The 23,994-nt window shown below is 41.6% G+C and overlaps 1 protein-coding gene and 1 pseudogene across 1 annotated transcript in view; both read left to right on the top strand.

Annotated features, from left to right (window-relative positions):
- Positions 1-9,990, top strand: part of LOC121000746 (amiloride-sensitive amine oxidase [copper-containing]-like) — a 34,768-nt gene extending 24,778 nt beyond the window's left edge. Inside the window, exons 3-5 of the mRNA XM_040431369.1 lie at positions 5,999-6,287; positions 8,301-8,433; positions 8,591-9,990. Coding sequence (XP_040287303.1) covers positions 5,999-6,287; positions 8,301-8,433; positions 8,591-8,866 — 698 coding nt within the window. The 3' untranslated portion in view covers positions 8,867-9,990. The remainder of the gene's footprint in view (positions 1-5,998; positions 6,288-8,300; positions 8,434-8,590) is intronic.
- A 7,032-nt stretch (positions 9,991-17,022) lies between these two features.
- On the top strand, positions 17,023-23,481 carry LOC121002627 (annotated as a pseudogene).
- The last annotated feature ends 513 nt before the right edge of the window (positions 23,482-23,994 follow it).

The raw sequence follows: 23,994 nt of genomic DNA on the forward strand, positions 1-23,994 counted from the left end.
TGATTTGGCGTTGAGCAAGTTTTTCAGTCCCGTCCTGGCCTCCGCTAATTCAGCAGCCACAGCCTGAGCCTGGGTTTGCTTATGGGTCAGTTCAAGACTCGCTATGCGGGACAACAGGTCATCCACAGCCTTGGAGCGCAACTTTTTAACATGCGAGCCCAGGGAAATTAATTCTCCTCTAACCACCGCCTTATGAGTCTCCCACAAGATGGAGGGGGAGGGAGGAGGGTCGCCCGCCGCATTAAGAGAGAAGAATTCAGACATAATCCGGGAGATTCTAGCTGCATTGGTAGGGTCGGAGATCAATGTGTCATTAAGACGCCATGTTCTCTCTCGTTTAGGAAGAGCTGTCATAGACACTCGGAGAAATACTGGGGCGTGATCAGAAAGCGTAATGTTCCCAATCCTCGTGTCTACCACCTGAGAAATATGGGGGGAGGATAAAAACAAGTAGTCCAACCTATGGAAGGATTTTTTAGCGTTTGAATAAAACGTGTAATCCCTACCAGAGGGATGCATAGTGCGCCACACATCAATAACCCGCAACTTCTTCAGCGCAGTCTTCAGACGTCGTAGAAGTTTGTGGGATAACTCAGATCTCTGAGAGGACGAGTCAAGGCCAGGCTCCATAGTCACATTAAAGTCACCTCCTAGTATAAGCATGCCCTCACTAAAAGCCTGTAATTGCTCAAGAGTCCGAACGAGCCAGGGGATCTGACCTCTATTAGGGGCATATAAATTAGCCAGGGTAACAGGCGCGTCAGCGATGTGCCCCTTAACGAATAAGAAGCGACCATCAGTGTCCGCAAGGACAGCGGAGTGTTTGAAGGGTAGGCGCTTGTGGACGGCCACGCTGACACCCCTGCTAGCCGAGGCAAAAGAGCTATGGAACCATTGTGAGAATGCGTTTTGGGACAATTTCGGGATCTTCCCTGATTTAAAATGAGTTTCTTGGAGGAATACAACAGAGGCTTCATCTTTCAGTAACAAGGAGAGCACCTGAGACCGCTTACATGGCTCGTTCAGACCCTTGGCATTCAGTGAGGCAACTACAACAGAGGCCATAGTGAAGACAGAGGAGGCCTGTCGGCCCCTGAGCAAGAGGACATCCAGTCTGGAAAGCCACGGACGGAGTAAGGAGAAGAAAGGGAGGAAGGAGGACAAAGGGAAAGTCAAAATAAAAATAAAAGACATAACAAATGAGACAGTAACACAACCCAAATAACAAAGAATGTCTCCCCATGGACAGGGAGCACGTGACCCCACCCAGCATCTGACACAATGGAGATCCTTTTTCATAGCGGCGGACAGCCGGGATCTATCAGAGGGGGGCTCCTGTGGGGCCACCGGGGGTGAGGGAGAGGACATAATCAGTAACATAACTGACAACAGTGCAGACATATAACCCCCGCATAACTAACAGTGCATTCAGTGCTCTAATGCACAGCTCGTAACCCGCATCTCATGCAGGCAAGGTAGTAAAGCATAGGGTCAGGCCCAAAACCCATGAGAACGGGGCAGTGGGCCAAGACCTAAAATAAGTCCAAAACCTATGGACAAACGATGAAGATTCAGCTCAGACAGAGCCAGACAGAGTTCCTACGTCCTGGGACCCAGCAAAGTCACAGAACATTGAACTCAGTGAAGAGTGAACAAAAGCGCCTTCAGCGCCTCCCGGAACAGAGTCAGGTAACAGGTGCTTGCGACCGGCCTTTTCCTTGTTTCCCAGCTCTGGAAGGTGAAACTTGCTGCCACGAATCTATACCCGGAGGGGTAGGCAGGGGATCCCCTTGATCAGCCGGCATCCACGAGGGAACTGTGATGGGTTCAATCCCAAGAGGGCCCCAAATAGCTTTCAGGTCACCCGGGGTCCGCACCGTATACTGCCTCCCGTTTTTCAAGATGGCCAGACCGAAGGGATAGAGCCATCGGAATGGCGTAGCTGTGGCTTTAAGGGCCTCTAGGAGCGGCTTCACGATGCGCCTCTTGGCTAAGGTGGAGGGGGCCAGATCCTGAAAGAATAGGACTGGGGTCTCACCATACATGATGCGGTCGGCCTCCCTTCCCGCCTTGAGCAGTGCAGCAGTGTCCACGTAGCTTAATATGCCGCAAACAACATCCCGCGGTGGCTCACCAGGTTTTGGCTTGGGCCTTAAGGCCCTGTGGATGCGCTCGATCACAATCGGAGCTGCTCTCTCAGCTCCCAGCAGGGAGGAGAAAATTTTGCATGCAACTGAATGAAGCGCGTCAATCGCAATATTTTCGGGTAGGCCGCGGATGCGAATATTTCGCCGCCGGCTCCGGTTCTCCTGATCCTCTATGCGCATCAGCGCGTCGTTTAGCAAGTCTCTGTGGGTTTGCAGGGCTGCACGGGTCTTACCCTCATGCACCAGGATGGCTTCCTGTGCTAGCTCCAGGGACTCCACACGATTCCCAATTTGCCGCAGGTCTCCTTTTATCTCCTCCAAGTCCTTTTTAAGAGGTGCAAGAGCAGATTCCAGGATGTCCCTGAGATCTGTTTTGGAGAGTGAGGAGTTTGTTCGCAGTGGTCTGCAATCAGAAACATCAGAAGTGCTTCCTGCCTCAGAACCTTCCTCTGCTTCAGAGAGCTGCCGCGCCCTCCTGGTTGTTTCAGCAGCAGGAGTCCTGGACTGTTTCTTGAGGTATTTATCCATCTCCGGTTGCCTGGAACGGGCCCCTGTCGGCTCTGGTGTCTCAGGGTGACGGTTCTTGCCTGGTTTCCCCATTGGCACTGAGTAAATAGCTAATAAAAGGGGCTATAATAGCTGCCAGGGAGAGGAGCTCAGGAACAAGCAGCCATTCAGCTCCAAGGTCAGGCTCCGCCCCCTATAGTAGTTCTATTCTTGTACATAGGAGCAGTATTATAGTAGTTATATTATTGTACATAGGAGCAGTATTATAGTAGTTATATTCTTGTACATAGGAGCAGTATTATAGTAGTTATATTCTTGTATATAGGGAGCAGTATTATAGTAGTTATATTCTTGTACATAGGAGCAGTATTATAGTAGTTATATTCTTGTACATAGGAGCAGTATTATAGTAGTAATATTCTTGTACATAGTAGCAGTATTATAGTAGTTATATTCTTGTACATAGGAGGCAGTATTATAGTAGTTATATTCTTGTACATAGGAGGCAGTATTATAGTAGTTATATTCTTGTACATAGGAGGCAGTATTATAGTAGTTATATTCCTGTACATAGGAGCAGTATTATAGTAGTTATATTCTTATACATAGGAGCAGTATTATAGTAGTTATATTCTTGTACATAGGAGGCAGTATTATAGTAGTTATATTCTTGTACATAGAAGGCAGTATTATAGTAGTTATATTCTTGTACATAGGAGCAGTATTATAGTAGTTATATTCTTGTACATAGAAGGCAGTATTATAGTAGTTATATTCTTGTACATAGGAGCAGTATTATAGTAGTTATATTCTAGTACATAGAAGGCAGTATTATAGTAGTTATATTCTTGTACATAGAAGCAGTATTATAGTAGTTATATTCTTGTACATAGGAGGCAGTATTATAGTAGTTATATTCTTGTACATAGGAGCAGTATTATAGTAGTTATATTCTTGTACATAGGAGGCAGTATTATAGTAGTTATATTCTTGTACATAGGAGGCAGTATTATAGTAGTTATATTCTTGTACATAGGAGGCAGTATTATAGTAGTTATATTCTTGTACATAGGAGGCAGTATTATAGTAGTTATATTCTTGTACATAGGAGGAGTATTATAGTAGTTATATTCTTGTACACAGGAGCAGTATTATAGTAGTTATATTCTTATACATAGGAGCAGTATTATAGTAGTTATATTCTTGTACATAGGAGGCAGTATTATAGTAGTTATATTCTTGTACATAGGAGCAGTATTATAGTAGTTATATTCTTGTACATAGAAGGCAGTATTATAGTAGTTATATTCTTGTACATAGAAGCAGTATTATAGTAGTTATATTCTTGTACATAGGAGGCAGTATTATAGTAGTTATATTCTTGTACATAGGAGCAGTATTATAGTAGTTATATTCTTGTACATAGGAGGCAGTATTATAGTAGTTATATTCTTGTACATAGGAGGCAGTATTATAGTAGTTATATTCTTGTACATAGGAGGCAGTATTATAGTAGTTATATTCTTGTACATAGGAGGCAGTATTATAGTAGTTATATTCTTGTACATAGGAGGAGTATTATAGTAGTTATATTCTTGTACACAGGAGCAGTATTATAGTAGTTATATTCTTGTACATAGGAGCAGTATTATAGTAGTTATATTCTTGTACATAGGAGGCAGTATTATAGTAGTTATATTCTTATACGTAGGAGCAGTATTATAGTAGTTATATTCTTGTACATAGGAGCAGTATTATAGTAGTTATATTCTTGTACATAGGAGCAGTATTATAGTAGTTATATTCTTGTACATAGGAGCAGTATTATAGTAGTTATATTCTTATACATAGGAGCAGTATTATAGTAGTTATATTCTTGGACATAGGAGCAGTATTATAGTAGTTATATTCTTGTACATAGGAGCAGTAATATAGTAGTTATATTCTTGTACATAGGAGGCAGTATTATAGTAGTTATATTCTTGTACATAGGAGCAGTATTATAGTAGTTATATTCTTGTACATAGGAGCAGTATTATAGTAGTTATATTCTTGTACATAAAGGTAGTATTATAGTAGTTATATTCTTGTACATAGTAGCAGTATTATAGTAGTTATATTCTTGTACATAGGAGGCAGTATTATAGTAGTTATATTCTTGTACATAGGAGCAGTATTATAGTAGTTATATTCTTGTACATAGGAGCAGTATTATAGTAGTTATATTATTGTACATAGGAGGCAGTATTATAGTAGTTATATTCTTGTACATAGGAGGCAGTATTATAGTAATTATATTCTTGTACATAGAAGCAGTATTATAGTAGTTATATTCTTGTACATAGGAGCAGTATTATAGTAGTTATATTCTTGTACATAAAGGTAGTATTATAGTAGTTATATTCTTGTACATAGGAGCAGTAATATAGTAGTTATATTCTTATACATAGGAGCAGTATTATAGTAGTTATATTCTTGTACATAGGAGCAGTATTATAGTAGTTATATTCTTGTACATAGGAGCAGTATTATAGTAGTTATATTCTTGTACATAAAGGTAGTATTATAGTAGTTATATTCTTGTACATAGTAGCAGTATTATAGTAGTTATATTATTGTACATAGGAGCAGTATTATAGTAGTTATATTCTTGTATATAGGAGGCAGTATTATAGTAGTTATATTCCTGTACATAGGAGGCAGTATTATAGTAGTTATATTCTTGTACATAGGAGCACTATTATAGTAGTTATATTCTTGTACATAGGAGCAGTATTATAGTAGTTATATTCTTGTACATAGGAGCAGTATTATAGTAGTTATATTCTTGTACATAGGAGGCAGTATTATAGTAGTTATATTCTTGTACATAGGAGCAGTATTATAGTAGTTATATTCTTGTACGTAGGAGCAGTATTATAGTAGTTATATTCTTGTAGATAGGAGCAGTATTATAGTAGTTATATTCTTGTACATAGGAGCAGTATTATAGTAGTTATATTCTTGTAGATAGGAGCAGTATTATAGTAGTTATATTCCTGTACATAGGAGCAGTATTATAGTAGTTATATTCTTGTACATAGGAGGCAGTATTATAGTAGTTATATTCTTGTATATAGGAGCAGTATTATAGTAGTTATATTCTTGTACATAGGAGCAGTATTATAGTAGTTATATTCTTGTACATAGGAGCAGTATTATAGTAGTTATATTCTTGTACATAAAGGTAGTATTATAGTAGTTATATTCCTGTACATAGGAGCAGTATTATAGTAGTTATATTCTTGTACATAAAGGTAGTATTATAGTAGTGTTATTAAAATATATTCTCTGCACATTTATAGGTACAGAAAACAGCTTTGAAACCATTGATCTGAAATATGAGAACATTACAAATCCTTGGAGTCCGGATCACTTTATTGTCCAGTCCCGTATGGATCGCGTCCCGAGGAGCAGTGAGCGTCAGGCTGCTTTTAAGTTTGGATCTCATGTCCCGAGGTATCTAATGTTTCTAAACCCCAACAAGAAGAACAAGTGGGGACATCAGAAGAGCTATCGGATCCAGTATAACTCCCATGCCCATAGTGTGCTGCCACGAATGTGGGCCGAGGAGAAGGGAATCTCATGGTCCAGGTTAGTGGGAGAATTGGACATCTGCTTATGGAAGAGTGGAGATTGCTTATAAGGTGTAACATATGATCCATCATTCCGGGAAGCACAGTAGACAGATTCATAAGAAAAGCACTGTCTAGCCTCTCAGGGCATAATAAATAAACCTTTGAGCCTTATAATATAAGGTGTTAACATTAAGTAAATCCAACCTCGGATGAAAAACACACAACAGATTCTACCGTGTCATATTTTACTCTACAAAAATGACGCCAATAAGGAAAAGCCATTAGTTTATGCTCAGCTCTTAAGTTGCGGCCACTATATTTCCATTGAATTGAGCTCTGGGCTTTGACTGGACAATTGCAGCATCTTGATTTTTCAGCAATTCTCTTGTAGATTTCCTGAAATGCTTGGGATCCTTTTCCCATTGTAGGACTAAGTTTTGACCAAGCTTTGGTTTTTCGATAGACGGCCTCACATCTGACTATACAATACCCAGAGGGGTTCATCGTCAACTCAATGACTGCAAGGTGCTCAGGTCCCGCAGCTGCAAGGTGTCCGTGCTGGTTTGGTGGGTTTGGTTTTCTCTGTGCATCTTGGCCAATCATCTTTCTAATGTCATTAACCTGGAAATGTAACATGATGCTAACTGAGGCCTGTAGAGTCTAAGCTGTCGCTCTTGGGTTTTTCTAAGCATTGCACTTTAGGGTAAATTTGCTGGGAAGATTGTCAACTGTCTTGAATGTTTTCCACTTATGAATAACTCCAGACTGATGGGTAGCAACAATCACTCTTCTTCTAAGGTCATTGCTGATGTCTTTCCTGCTTGGCTAACACAACCCTGAATGCTCCAGGCCAGCAAACTGCTAAACCTTCGCCTTTTATAGAGGTGGTCACATTTCCTGATGATTTATTAATCTAAGGATTTTATTAACGGCACCCAGCTTCTACATACCCTTGTAATGTCTATCAAAGCTATTAGGGTAGACTTCATTTTTCACACGTCTTCTGCATTTTGACCTGGATTTTGTTAAATAGGTAATGACCTGGTGTAATATGTCATGTGCTGTTCATCTGAGGTTGGATTAGACCCTCTAAGGACTGGATATTTTTTATTATAACCAGAGAATTTTAAGTCAGTGGACTATTTTTCTCATGACTGTACAGTATATAACTACAAATGGAAAGTTCGGGCACAAAAGAAAATGTCTGAATTATCCATGCGATTTTAGTCCGTTCTCCTTATCTCTCACTTAAAGGGCCAGTCCATTCTTATGTCAATTAAGCTATTCATTGTGAAATTAAAGGCTCTGTAACTTCTGCTAGAATCTCTCACTAGTTTCAATACTTGCTGACAGTGAATAGGATAAGTTTTCTGTACAAGGGGCTGAAAACTTTCAATGACCTAGGACTTTTCTCAGCTGAGAGCTTGTTACAATTGTATCCAGTCTAGATTATCTTCTGTGAGGTGTGGACTGCAGACTGATACATTTTACACTATACCTGCGCCGATACACTGTAACTAACCATTAGGGCACTTTGTGGGCTGATGTGTTTAGTTCACATAGAATTGTCTACAGCCGTGGTCTCAACCTATGAGTCTGCACTTGTAGTTCCATAACTACAACTCCAACCATGCACAGACAGCTTTTGGGTGTCCAGGGGATGCTGGGAGTTGAAGTTTCACGACAGATGGAGAGCCGCAGGTTGGAAACCACTGCTCTAGACTACATTGTCATCACTATATAAGGCTACTTTCACACTAGCGTTTTTGCCGGATCCGGCAGGGTCCGTCCCCATTGACTTGCATTGTGGGCATGCTGAGGTTCGCTCTCCGCTATGAGAACGGAACGGAATGCATTTTGGAGCGCTCCGTTCTGTTCAGTTACGTTTTGTCCCTATTGACAATGAATGGGGACAAAACGGAAGCGTTTTTTTTCCGGTATTAAGACCCTATGACGGATCTCAACACCGGAAAATATTAACGCTAGTGTGAAAGAAGCCTAAATGTCTATATGTCCATCTGACCTGCAGATACAGCCTGGCAGTGACCAGACACAGGGAGTCAGAGCAGAGCAGCAGCAGCATCTACATCCAGTGTGACCCCTGGGACCCCGCCGTCTATTTTGAGAATTTCATCCGTAACAATGAGGACATTGTAAACAAGGTAAGTACTGAGATGTCATTAGTCTACTTCATGACTCCTATGATTGTCTCCATCTTCTTCCTTGGTCATCTGGTCTTGTCTTGGGACTTCTCATTACCTCTACATATGGTTGTAACATTGGGGTCACTGATGTTCTCTTTGTTTTGTTTTTACTAAGGATCTTGTTGCCTGGGTGACAGTCGGCTTCCTCCACATCCCCCATGCTGAGGACATCCCAAATACATCCACCCCGGGAAATGCGGTTGGATTCTTACTTCGACCTTTCAACTTTTTTGATGAAGACCCCTCCGCAGCCTCCAGGAGCACAGTCATCGTGAGACCCACGGACAAAACCTTCACCAAAGTGAACATCCAACGTTGGACTCCTGAAGTGATCGGTCAATGTGTGTCAGACAAGCCCTTCCGCTACAACGGTACTTACTTCTCAGACTGAGGATTTATATTGAGGATTTATCTAAAATTTCCACATAGAGGATGGAAACATCCAGAAGTTCAATCCAGCCATTTCAAGACAATGAACGTTCCAGTGTCTCCCTAGGAGCCCAGAGTCATCAAAACAAAATCGGGAGTCATTGGCATCCATCACTGTGCAGCAAAAAAAGGAGGGCGGCACAGACAAGAAGTCACAATGTAGCAATATATGTAACATCTCATCAGATCATTTGGGGATACTATGTTGCAGTGTGACATGTCCCACTTTAACCCCAGCTTAAAATTCTTTGCCGCCTTATATGTGTAGCATACTTGTGCATATAATATAAATTACCACCACAGCACTGTATAAAAGATGGCTGAAGACTTCCCACTATGACTTGCTGTGCTCAGAAACTTGTTTTGCTTGCTTTTACACCAATATCTTCCCCGTATCAGCCACAATGCCTCTTATAAAGGGGTTAGATTGGCCCACCAGAGTACCAGAGGATCCTCCTGTGGTCCCAGACTCTGATACTATAAAAGGCTTCAAAGATCCTTAAGAAAAAACCCCTTTGGCTGCTTTTGGAGCCTGGAGTTTAAATGATGATATAGAGGTAGGGCTTCGAGAATAATATCCTCAGTGGTCCCAAGGAACCCAAGTCTAACACTGCTCTTATACTGCCATAATGATCATAAAACAGCCACATGTACCCCATGATAGCCACAATTCCACTTATTCCAGCCACCATTCTCCCAGGACATGACCCTCATATCAGCCACAATGCTCCCCCCCCCCCCCATGACCCAGCCCTTGCTTACCTCCTGGGCTGGGTGGGCTTCCTCACGTTGCTCCAGTTCCTCACCAGCTCCAGTGGGACACAGGGACAGGTCACGTCTGACTCCTCGTTAGTTTTCACTTCTATCCACATCCTATAGATGAGCTCCTGCCGCCGGGGTCTAGGGTCAGTGCAGATAATAAAACTTTAATGATTGATCACCCAAGACGCCGTTCTTATAATACCATATTTTGCTTTACCCAAACTGACCAATCAGAATCTAGGAATAATGTGATCAGTTGTTACAGACAAAGCCTCCATAAATAAATTCCTCGATGTTTATATCAATAAAAAATATAACAATGTGTATTGTCTAGATGCAATAAATGACCAATGATCAAGAGCAACAAAATTCTGAACCACTGCATACAAATTACACAGCCACCACTAGAAGGAGCTCACTACATACAGATTATACAACTACCACTAGAGGGAGCTCACTACATACAGATTATACAGCCACCACTAGGAGAAGCTCACTACATACAGATTATACAACCACCACTAGAGGGAGCTCACTACATACAGATTATACAGCCACCACTAGAGGGAGCTCACTACATACAGATTATACAGCCACCACTAGAAGGAGCTCACTACATACAGAATATACAGCCACCATTAGAGGGAGCTCACTACATACAGATTATACAGTCACCACTAGAGGGAGCTCACTACATACAGATTATACAGCCACCACTAGAGGGAGCTCACTACATACAGATTATACAGCTACCACTAAAGGGAGCTCACTACATACAGATTATACAGCCACCATTAGAGGGAGCTCACTACATACAGATTATACAAATCACCACTAGAGGGAGCTCACTACATGCATATTATACAGTGACCACTAGTAGGTGCTCACTACATACAGATTATACAGCCACCACTAGAGGGAGCTCACTACATACAGAATATACAGCCACCACTAGAAGGTGCTCACTACATACAGAATATACAGCCACCACTAGATGGAGCTCACTACATACAGAATATATAGCCACCAGTAGAGAGAGCTCACAACATACAGATCATACAATCACCTCTAGAGGGAGCTCACAACATACAAATTATACAGTCACCACTAGAGGGAGCTCACTACATGAATATTATACAGCGACTACTAGTAGGTGCTTACTACATACAGATTATACAGCCACAATGAGAGGAGCTCACTACATACAGATTATACAGCTACCACTAGAGGGAGCTCACAACATACAGATTATACAACCACCGCTAGAGGAAGCTCACTACATACAGATTATACAGCCACCACTAGGGGGAGCTCACTACATACAGATTATACAGCCATCACTAGAGGGAGCTCACCACAAACAGATTATACAGCCACCACTAGAGCAATCTTACTACATATTAATTTATAGAGCCACGACTAGTGGGAGCTCACTACATACAGGTTATACAGCCACCACTAAAGGGAGAGATTACTACAGAAAGATTTATGCAACCACAACTTGGAGCAGGGGGACTCTCACTACATACAGACTATACAGACACCACTAAGGGAAGCTCACGACATACAGATTATACAGCCACCACTAGAGGGAGCTCACTACATACAGATTATACAGCCACCACTAGGGGGAGCTCACGACATACAGATTATACAGCCACCACTAGAGCAATATTACTACCTATTAATTTATAGAGCCACAACTAGTGGGAGCTCACTACATACAGGTTATACAGCCACCAATAGAGGGAGAGCTTACTACAGAAAGATTTGTGCAACCACAACTTGGAGCAGGAGGACTCTCACTACATACAGACTATACAGACACCACTAAGGGGAGCTCACTATATACAGGTTATACAGCCACCACTAGGGGGAGCTTACTACATACAGATTATACAGCCACCACTAGAGGGAGCTCACTATATACAGATTATACAGCCACCACTAGGGGGAGCTCACAGCATACAAATTATACAGCCACCAATAGAGGGAGCTCACAGCATACAGATTTATACAGTCACCACTAGGGGGAGCTCACTGCATAGAGATATATACAACCACGACTAGGGGAATTTTACTACCTACAGATTATAAACAGACATTATAATAATAATTATTATTATTATTGATATTATTATTAATTATTAAAGCTTAATTTATTCCATGGCGCTGTACATAGTATAGGGGTGCACATATTATAGGGGTGCACATACATAATATAGACAATTGCAATAAGCATGAACAAGACGACTTACAAACTGGTACAGAAGGAGAGAGGGCCCTGAGTAATAAAGGGGAATTCACTAAAAATATATACAGCCACCACTAAGGGGAGCTTGCTACATACAGATTATATAGCCACCACTAGAGGGAGCTCACTACATACAGATTATACAGCCACCACTAGAGGGAGCTCACTACATGCAGATTATACAGCCACCACTAGAGGGAGCTCACTACATGCAGATTATACAGCCACCACTAGAGGGAGCTCACTACATACAGATTATATAGCCACCTCTATGGGGAGCTCACTGCAGACAGATTTATACACCCAGTGCTTAGGGGAGCTCACTGCATACAGATTATACAGCCACTACTAATAGGAACTCACTACATCCAGATTATACAGTCACCACTAGAGGGAGCTCAATACATCCAGATTATACAGCCACCACTAGGGGGAGATCACTACATACAGATTATAAAGCCACCACTAGGGGGAGATCACTGCATACAGATTATACAGCCACCACTAGAGGGAGCTCACTACATACAGATTATAAAGCTACCACTAGAGGGAGCTTACTAAATACAGAATTATACATTCACCACTAGATAGAGGTCACTAAATAAAGATTATAGAGCCACCACTAAAGGGAGCTCACTTCATACAGATTATACAGCTACCACTAGAGGGAGTTCACTACATACAGATTATACAGCCACCACTAGAGGAAGCTCACTACCTAGAGATTATACAGCCACCACTAGGGGGAGCTCACGACATACAGATTATACAGTCACCACTAGAGGAGCTCACTACATACAGATTATACAGTCACCACTAGAGGGAGCTCACTAAATACAGATTATACAGCCACCACTAGAGGAGCTCACTAAATACAGATTATACAGTCACCACTAGAGGAGCTCACTACATACAGATTATACAGCCACCACTAGAGGGAGCTCACTGCAAGTTATTAAGCTGCCTTTTAAAGGGAAACTGTCACCGGGATTTTGTGTATAGAGCTGAGGACATGGGTTGCTAGATGGCCGCTAGCACATTCGCAAAACCCAGTCCCCATAGCTCTGTGTGCTTTTATTGTGTAAAAAAAACCAACGATTTGATACATATGCAAATTAACCTGAGAAGAGTCCTGTCCCTGAGATGAGTCAGGGACAGGACTCATCTCAGGCTAATTTGCATATGTATCAAATAGTTTAGTTTGTTTTTTTTACAATAAAAGCGCACAGAGCTATGGGGACTGGGTATTGCGGATGTGCTAGCGGCCATCTAGCAACCCATGTCCTCAGCTCTGTACACAAAATCCCGGTGACAGTTTCCCTTTAAGTCAGTCAGAGTGGAATAATTACTCCCCTTAGTGAGCGCTCTGTTGAATTGCCAGCATGAATAGTTTATTGGGCTACTGGTCCCAGTTGATGTGTAGCCTGTGAATCATCATCTTCAGCTCGTGTCATAGAGAGGCCACATTAATTTTTAAGACAAGGATCCTTCTTCTCTCACCTTTGCCTTGCTCACATTCTCCACAGCTCTATTATACAGGGTGGGCCATTTATATGGATACACCTTAATAAAATGCGAATGGTTGGTGATATTAACTTCCTGTTTGCCGTTTCCCTAAAGCGGGGGACACGACAGGGATGCCCACTCTCTCCACTCCTCTTTTCAATCTTTATGGAACCCCTCGCTTGTAGGATACGGGCCGAGCCGAGCATTGTGGGATTCGGTGGGAGGGAGACGGATGACAAGATCTGTCTGTACGCGGATGACGTATTGCTTTATCTGAATGACGGATGGAGAAGCGTCCCAGGTGTTATGCGAATAATAGAGGAGTTTGGTAGAGTCGCCGAATATGAGATAAATTGGGCAAAGTCTGTACTCTTCCCCCTTAACCGGATGCCTCCCTTAAACGATCTTAAGGTCAGAATTATTGCTCCAACGGACCACTTAGAATATCTAGGGATAAAAATTGGTAGCACCATCAGGGACTATAACATATTAAACATTACTCCCCTAGTTGGGAAAATAAGGGAGAAGATTAGGGTTTGGCAGAAACTCCCGCTTTCTCAGATCAACAGAATTGCGCTGATTAAAATGGTTTTGTTGCCCTGGATATTGTACACGGTTAGCTCTTGCCCTGCCTGGATCGAAGATAGCGTTTTTAATTTGATTGATCGATTGATTAATGACCTGATATGGGGCAGGAAAAGGGTCCGCATTAAGCTACAATATTTGCGAATGGCTGCAAGTAATGGTGGCCTTGGCCTGCCCCATTTTCAAAGCTATTATTTGTGTTCACAATTACAGTGGTGTATCAATACGGGGGATGGAGTATTAATATCCCATATTTTAGGACAACGCCAACAGTCTATATATAATATATTCAGCATACTGGAATCCGGACTCCTGGAGCGTGTGGACTATTTTTGTCCTATTGGGTCAGCGCTACAGAAGGCCTGGAACAAAATTAAGGAACTCACCCAGGCCCCTCAAGTTCTGGAGTTCACCCCGCTATGGGACAACCCTGCGCTAACAGAGTTCTCGGCCCTTAATGAAAATGACTACTGGACTCGGAGAGGCATTACGCTATTTTCACACATATGCACGAAAGGGAAAATTAAACCAATAGGGGAATTGTTTCTGCAGACACCAATCACTGCATTAGAACACTATAGATATTTTCAATTACAACATGCACTAGCATGCACGCTTAAAAAAACGCCCTTGATAATAAGCACTCAGCGATTTCTATCATTTTGTTATAATACAGTAGGGAACAAAGTTAGGGTCTCACTAATCTATAGGAGATTTATCGAGGAACTAAGCACGGTCACTAAATTCAAAAGTGTAGATAAATGGAAGGTGGATATAGGGGAATGTAATCCTTCACAATGGCGGGAAATATATCAAAACATTAAGAAGGCTTCCCTCTCACGACAGCACCGGTTGACTCAATTTAAAATAATACACCGACTATATGTTACCCCGAGTCTCCTATCCAAAATGTATAGTAATAAGGGACAAGAATTCAGTTGCTTGAAATGTTCTCTTGTAGCAGCAGGGTATGTTCATATGCTGTGGGATTGCCCAGTTATCAAGATCTTTTGGGATAGCATATTTCAGGAGTTGGTGGCTTTGCTTTGATATGAGTGACAGAGAACTGGCACCAACCCGGGGTGTTTTTGATGTCTGTGGGTCTATATACGTGGCCCGGTACCAAAGGGATATATTGTATAAATGTACCTGTTGTATGTGTCCACTCTCTGTGACCAGATACCTTTTACATTGTTTTGGCTCAAGAAAATCAATAAAGATATTTATATAAAAAAAATTAAAAAAAACTTCCTGTTTGTGGCACATTAGTAAATGTGAGGGGGGAAACTTTTCAAGATGGGTGGTCATTTTGAAGTTGGCCATTTTGAATCCAACTTTTGTTTTTTCAATAGGAAGAGGGTCATGTGACACATCAAACTTATTGGGAATTTCACAAGAAAAACAATGTGTGCTTGGTTTTAACGTACCTTTATTCTTTCATGAGTTATTTACAAGTTTCTGACCACTTATAAAATGTGTTCAATGTGCTGCCCATTGTGTTGGATTGTCAATGAAACCCTCTTCTCCCACTCTTCACACACTGATAGCAACACCGCAGGAGAAATGCTAGCACAGGCTTCCAGTATCCGTAGTTTCAGGTGCTGCACATCTCGTATCTTCACAGCATAGACGATTGCCTTCAGATGATACGAGATGTGCAACACCTGAAACTACGGATACTAGAGGGTTGCATTGACAATCCAACACAATGGGCAGCACATTGAACACATTTTATAAGTGGTCAGAAACTTGTAAATAACTCATGAAAGAATAAAGTTACGTTAAAACCAAGCACACCATTGTTTTTCTTGTGAAATTCCCAATAAGTTTGATGTGTCACATGACCCTCTTCCTATTGAAAAAACTAAAGTTGGATTCAAAATGGCCGACTTCAAAATGGCCGCCATGGTCACCACCCATCTTGAAAAGTTTCCCCCCTCACATATACTAATGTGCCACAAACAGGAAGTTAATATCACCAACCATTCCCATTTTATTAAGGTGTATCCATATAAATGGCCCACCCTGTAGATTACAGGCACTGCATCCTATCAGTCAGCCAGTCACAGATACCCTGATGATGTAGGACCTGTGCATCTGTGTAATCCACAGCCAGAGATGGAGGAGCGCCATGAAGATGTCCTGTAGGCATCTATAAAGAGATTTAACCCCTTTACTGTTGTAGATCACCAGGGATGTTATTATTCATTCTTTCACTATCCTAGACCACCAGGAATATTATCATTTGCCATTTCACTACCTGAGCCACCAGGGATATTATTTGCCCCGTTCCTACCCTAGATCACCAGGAATATTATTATTTACCTCTTCACTACACAGACCACCAGTTAATTATTATTTACCCCATCACTACCCTAGACCACTTGGAATATTTCTATTTACTTCTTCAATACCCTAGACCACCAGGAATATTATTATTTACCTCTTCACAATCTCAAACTATTTGGATCTGATGACTTCTAAGCAGCTTCTACGGACTGATCCCTTGTAGTTCAGGCGATATACACACAAAAAAAGCAATTTGGCAAGAATTCCTATTCACACCATTCTTTACGTACCGATAGTCTCTAAAACATTCCAGGGCGTTACTGTAACTAGGCACTTGAGGGCATGTACCTAGTGCGCAACCAGAGAGGCAGTTTTCTTCATTCTTTGTTTTGTTTTACAGTTTTCCCCAGGTTGTGGCGGGGGAAAGGTGGATTAGGGAGGCCACCACTTACTTCCTACCCCTGGATATAGAACTTAAAGGGGTTCTCTCACTTCAGCAGGAGGCATTTATTATGTAGAGGAAGTTAATACAAGGCACTTACTAATATATTTTGATTCCCCATATTGCCTCCTTTCCTGGCTTCATTCATTTTTCCATCGCATTATAAGCTGCTCAAGCGTGTAATGCCACTCAACACGACAAATCATTTGTAACCTTGGATATAATATCATTTGTTCATGGAAAGTTTATCTTTCTAGAGTCCGTTAAATTAACCTTAACGATGTGGAAGAACTATTTAGCATGGCTGGTCACCCTATGGATCGCTTCTACTTTTGCCAACATTCACCCAAGCTACAGGGGGCGTCACAAGGCATCAATCTTCTCCGATCTAACCCCTGCTGAGATAAAATTAGTATGGACATTTCTTATGGAACAGGAGAATTTTATTTTGAGCTCCGTACAGGAAATATTTGGGAAAAATATGATACAACTGATAGAGCTTTACTTGCCGAAGAAGAGCCAGGTGCTTAAGTTTTTGGACAAAAATGGTCCCAAACCAGAACGTGAGGCCAAAGTTATCATCTATTTTGCTGACCAACCACATCCCAATGTGACAGAATACCTTGTGGGTCCTCTACCCCATCCGTTTTACTATAAGCCATTGGTCAAGGGAAATAAGACAATAAGGTTTGAGTCAAGGCCAACAACGGGCAGTGAATACGAACAGATCTACCTGAAGTTACAGGAGGACATGATGAACGTTAACCCTATTTTACTGGAGACCTCCGGGTTTTCCTTCTTGAATTGCTCCAATAACTGCCTCACAGACATTGCACCACGTGGCTTGGAGCCTGGGGACCGGAAAACATGGTTAATGTTTCTACGCTTCGTGGAAGAGTTCTTTCTCCACCCTATTGGTTTTGAGCTTCTTTTCAATCATCGCTCCCTCAACCCAAAAGACTGGAGAGTAGAGAAGGTCTGGTACAACGGCCAATACTTTGACAGCGTAGAAGAGTTGGTTAGGAAGTATGAGAAAAACGAAGTGATCAAGGTCCGACTTTAAGATTATAGAGAGGAAGACCTCTACTCAACCGTCATACCACGTAGGGACGTTAAGACCAAGACCGATATTCATGGCTCAAAAATATGTGAACCTCAAGGCAAGCGCTACAAGAGTTTGGGTAACTATGTGGAATATGCTGGTTGGAGCTTTGCTTATCGCTTTGGTACGTCCACAAGCTTACAGATCTTTGATATACAGTTTAATGATAAACAGATACCCTATGAGGTGAGCATCCAAGAGGCCATCGCTTTTTACAGTGGTGTCACCCATTCCACCATGCAGTCTAAGACTATTGACTCTGGTTGGGGTATGGGAGCAGTCAATCATGAGTTGGCCAAAGGTATTGACTGTCCAGAAGTGGCCACATACAAGGACATATACAATTTTTATGACACAGACAAGCCGGTTGTTCACAAGAATGCGATGTGTATCTTCGAGCTACCCATGGGAGTGGCCTTACAATGTCACTTCAACAGTGACTACAGTGGTGGCTACAACTTCTATGCTGGAGTACAGAACCAAGTCCTGGTAGTGAGGACATTTATGGCTTACAACTATGATTATATCTGGGACTTTCTTTTCTACCATGGAGTGATTGAAGTGAAAGTCCATGCCACTGGTTACATTCAGGCCACCTTTTTCACACCAGATGGATTACAGTATGGTAGTAAAGTGTACAGCCATGTGTTGGGCAACCCGCACACTCAACTAATACACTACAAGGTGGATCTAGATGTTTCAGATGAGTTCGCTGTTTTAATGAGTGATTATTATCAATATTGTAGTAGTCCATGACTCACAGAATGGGTCCTTTCACCTCCAAGAAGAGAAAACAGCTTTGAGACCATTAACCTGAAGTATGAGAAAATCTCAAACCCATGGAGTCCAGCCCATTTTATTGTACAGTCCTGTATGGAGAAGACACTAAGGACTAGTGAGGCACAGGCAGCCTTCAGATTTGGCTCTCCTCCTCCCCTATACTTGATGTTCCAAAACCCCAACAAACATAGAACATAGAAACATAGAATGTGTCGGCAGATAAGAACCATTTGGCCCATCTAGTCTGCCCAATATATCTGAATCCTATTAATAGTCCCTGGCCCTATCTTATATGAAGGATAGCCTTATGCCTATCCCATGCATGCTTAAACTCCTTCACTGTATTTGCAGCTACCACTTTTGCAGGAAGGCTATTCCATGCATCCACTACTCTCTCAGTAAAGTAATACTTCCTTATATTACTTTTAAACCTTTGCCCCTCTAATTTAAAACTGTGTCCTCTTGTGGTAGTTTTTCTTCTTTTAAATATGCTCTCCTCCTTTACCGAGTTGATTCCCTTTATGTATTTAAAAGTTTCTATCATATCCCTTCTGTCTCTTCTTTCTTCCAAGCTATACATATTAAGGTCCTTTAACCTTTCCTGGTAAGTTTTATCCTGCAATCCATGTACTAGTTTAGTAGCTCTTCTCTGAACTCTCTCTAGAGTATCTATATCCTTCTGGAGATATGGCCTCCAGTACTGCGCACAATACTCCAAGTGAGGTCTCACCACTGCTCTGTAGAGCGGCATGAGCACCTCCCTCTTTCTACTGCTTATACCTCTCCCTATACATCCAAGCATTCTGCTGGCATTTCGTGCTGCCCTATTACATTGTCTTCCCACCTTTAAGTCTTCTGAAATAATTACTCCTAAATCCCTTTCCTCAGATACTGAGGTCAGGACTGTGTCAAATATTCTATATTCTGCCCTTGGGTTTTTACGCCTCAGGTGCATTATCTTGCACTTATCCACATTAAATTTCAGTTGCCAGAGTTCTGACCATTCTTCTAGTTTTCCTAAATCCTTTTCCATTTGGCGTTTCCCTCTAGGAACATCAACCCTGTTACATATCTTTGTGTCATCAGCAAAAAGACAAACCTTACCATCGAGGCCTTTTGCAATGTCACTTATGAAGATATTAAACAAAATTGGTCCCAGTACAGATCCCTGTGGAACCCCACTGGTAACATGACCTTGTTTTGAATGTTCTCCATTGACTACAACCCTCTGTTGTCTGTCACTCAGCCACTGCCTAATCCACTCAACAATATGGGAGTCCATGCTCAATGACTGCAGTTTATTGATAAGTCTTCTATGTGGGACAGTGTCAAAAGCCTTACTAAAATCTAGATATGCGATGTCTACTGCACCTCCACCATCTATTATTTTAGTCACCCAGTCAAAAAAATCTATAAGATTTGTTTGACATGATCTCCCTGAAGTAAACCCATGTTGTTTTTTATCTTGCAATCCATGGGATTTTAGATGTTCCACAATCCTATCCTTTAATAGGATTCACTGTAGACTCACTGGTCTATAGTTGCTCGATTCCTCCCTACTACCTTTCTTGTGAATGGGCACGACATTTGCCAATTTCCAATCTTCCGGGACGACTCCTGTTACTAATGATTGGTTAAATAAATCTGTTAACGGTTTTGCCAGCTCACCACTAAGCTCTTTTAATAATTTTGGGTGTATCTCATCAGGCCCCTGTGACTTATTTGTCTTCACTTTAGACAACAAACTTAGAACATCTTCCTCTGTAAAGATACATGCATCAAACGATTTATTAGTCATCCTTTCTAGTGGAGGTTCTTCTCCTTCTTTTTCTTTTGTAAAAACTGAACAGAAGTATTCATTAAGGCAGTCGGCTAGCCCTTTATTTTCTTCTACATACCTTCCGTCCTTTGTTTTTAATTTAGTTATTCCTTGTTTTAATTTCCTTTTTTCATTTATATATCTGAAGAATGTCTTATCCCCTTTTTTCATAGACTGAGCTAGTTTTTCTTCTGCCTGCGCTTTAGAAGTTCTTATAACTTGCTTGGCCTCTTTCTGCCTAATCTTGTAGATTTCCTTATCTTCATTGCTCTGTTTTTTTTTATAATTACAAAATGCTAGCTTTTTATTTTTAATGATTTGGGCCACTTCTGCTGAGTACCACAGTGGTCTCTTCCTTTTTTTGCTTTTACTGACAAGTCTAATGCAATTTTCTGTTGCCTTCAATAATGCACCTTTTAAGTAGTCCCATTTCTCCTGGACTCCATGTAATCCGTTCCAGTCTGATAAGGACTCATTTATGACTAATTTCATTTTTGAAAAGTCTGTTTTTCTAAAATCTAAAACTTTCGTTTTTGTGTGGTGGGACTCTTTCACAGTTCTTATATTAAACCACACTGACTGGTGATCACTAGATCCCAAGGTTTCGCCTACAATGACATCATATACCGAATCCCCATTTGTGAATACCAAATCCAAAATGGCCTCCCTCCGGGTTGGCTCCTCAACCACTTGTTGTAGAGATAACCCCAGTAGGGAATTTAGAATATCTGTACTCCTGGTAGAACTTGCTATTTTGGTTTTCCAGTTTATATCTGGAAGATTGAAATCTCCCATAATGATAACTTCTCCTTTCATTGTCATTTTAGCTATTTCTTCAACTAGTAGATCATCTAGTTCTTTAACTTGACCAGGTGGTCTATATATCACACCTACACGAGTTACTGCATGGTTAGCAAACTGCAACGTAACCCAAACTGACTCTATGTTGGCCTCACCAACTTGTATTAGGTTAGATTTAATGCTATCTTTCACATACAGGGCCACTCCTCCTCCTTTCTTGCCTTCTCTGTGTCTTCTGTATAAAGAGTACCCTGGTATGGTTATGTCCCAGTCATTTCTTTCATTAAACCATGTCTCCGTAACAGCCACTAAATCTACATTCTCAGATGCCATTATTGACCCAAGTTCATTGATTTTTTTACCTAAACTGCGAGCATTTGTAGACAGGACTCTGAGCTTATCATTTCTTAACCTCTGTGCTTCTGACCTGTTCTGGAACAAGTGGGGACATCAGAAGAGCTACAGGATCCAGTATAACTCCCATGCTCATAGTGTACTGCTTTGGAAGTGGGCAGAGGAGAAGGGACTCTCATGGTCCAGGTAATGTCAGCCACACCAGTTAGTATGCTATTGAAGGGTTTAAGTATAGCTGATTTTGTGTTAGCAGAGGACCTTGGATAATGGGAGCTTGGATGTCTTTTCAGTCTTTTTTGGAAATGGATGAATGGTAAGGCAGTGATAAGATGGCATCCTTGGAGTACAATGCAACAGGACAATGGACCTCAATAGTAACATGAATGTCATACTGTATATAGGGGTAGGGAAATGTGATCTGAGTCGTAATACCAGATAGAAGACAGATGTGGCGCTGTTTCTGAACAACCCCCCTAACTACCCTGGACCACCAGTGGTGCTATTATAATCTCCTTCAGTGCCCTAGACCATACCATATGAGGGCCAAATCCTGCAAACGTTTTTACGTTAAGCCACACCTTTAAACCCCCCCCCCCATGTTATCCAGTCTACTTTATGACCACACAATGGAGCCCTCCTTTGTGCAATACACAGTAATTGGGCCCCACAAATTTTCAAAGTGCCCTCTTTGAGTGGCACACTCTGTCCCCTCACACAGTTATGTCTCCTCAGTGCACCATTGCAGTAACTATGCCATCTTAGTGTCCCCCTAAAAAGTATGGATGCTCTCTTAGCCCCCTCATGGTAGTAATGCTAATCCCTGCCCTAATCACTGCCCTAGACCACCAGGCTGTTATTCATCCTTTCACCACCAGGCATGTATCCATAATCCCTTTATTCTGTCCCAGATACCAATGGATGTTACTATTAACACCTGACTACCCTAGTCTACCGGAGAGGTGTTATAATACGAGATGTAAGTTGCAGGTGTGCTGGTGAATGTGGGTGCACATGTTGTTTTTGCACAGGGCCCCTCAGTTATATTGTGTCCACCTCTGACGAAACCATAACCCTAAAATATTCTAATATCTATCTGAATAACTTATTGGATTTATTATTACTGGCAGTATCATTGTAGTAAACAGAAGGTAGATTATCAGTATGTCCCACATCATTGAAACCATTTCAGATGTTCTGAGTAGACATCACATTTTGCAAGCTCTCCATCTCAACCAATGATCCAAGGTCCAGTCCATCCATGGGAGTAGTATAGTTAGGTTGGTTGATACAGATAACAGACGACCCTATTTGTCTTCAGGTACAGTCTGGCAGTGACCCGTCACAGTGACCATGAAACGAGCAGCAGTAGCTTGTACAACCAAAACAATCCATGGGAGCCGGCAGTCAATTTTGAGAAGTTTATTCGAAACAAAGATATTGGTCAGTAATATCCACTCAGTCCATTCTCTTCCTGCATGGGTTAACTTTTGTAAAAAAAATTGTAACCCTGAAATTTCGTGTGATTGTAGAAGAGATTATGGGCCAATTACTTTTGCTTATCCCACAATTTTCTGAGAAAAAATACTACATTTTTACTCAATGTTCTCTTTGAGGTTCTTGTTGCCTGGGTGACAGTCGGATACCTTCACATCCCCCATGCTGAAGACATCCCAAATACATCCACACCGGGAAATGCGGTGGAATTCTTTCTTCAATCTTTCAACTTTTTTGACGAGGACCCCTCTGTGGCCTCCAGGGACACAGTCATCGTGAGACCCACGGACAAAAGCTTCAGTAAAGTGAACATCCAACGTTGGACTCCTGAAGTAATCGGTCAATGTGTGTCAGACAAGCCCTTCCGCTACAACGGTACTTACTTCTAGTTTACACCACACAAGACCCGAACAGTATGTTCCATGTGCCAAATTGTCACTTTGATACTTATGATGGTTTCCATTAAAAGCATAGGTTTTAAATTGTAATACCATGCCTGGCCATGTGGTGTGCTGTTAAGCAGTAGCACAAGGCTAATTTAGACATAGATACACCACCTAGTGGTAGAAATATGCAGTACAGTAATTAATCATTCCCCAAATGATACCTTGCAACAGCTCATTTTAAAAGGGGCATACACTCAAGACAATCCCAATCCATGTGTCCTGTTAGGGGCACCATCGGACAATTACGGGTTCCTCATTTAACCACTGTCATTTAAAAGGTAGCTCCGATTTTGTGACTGGATAGGGGCGCAGTAGAGACGAAATTATGTGGGAGGCGGGCTTACATTATATCAATATTGTGACACAGTGAGGGGTTGTGTCTGGCAAGGCAGGTATTTTCCTCCCAGCATGCGAGGCTGGGCTAGTTTCCAGCCAGGTGAGGTCAAATACCGGACC

The sequence above is a fragment of the Bufo bufo genome, chromosome 5, assembly GCF_905171765.1.
Source record: "Bufo bufo chromosome 5, aBufBuf1.1, whole genome shotgun sequence".
NCBI lineage: Eukaryota > Metazoa > Chordata > Amphibia > Anura > Bufonidae > Bufo > Bufo bufo.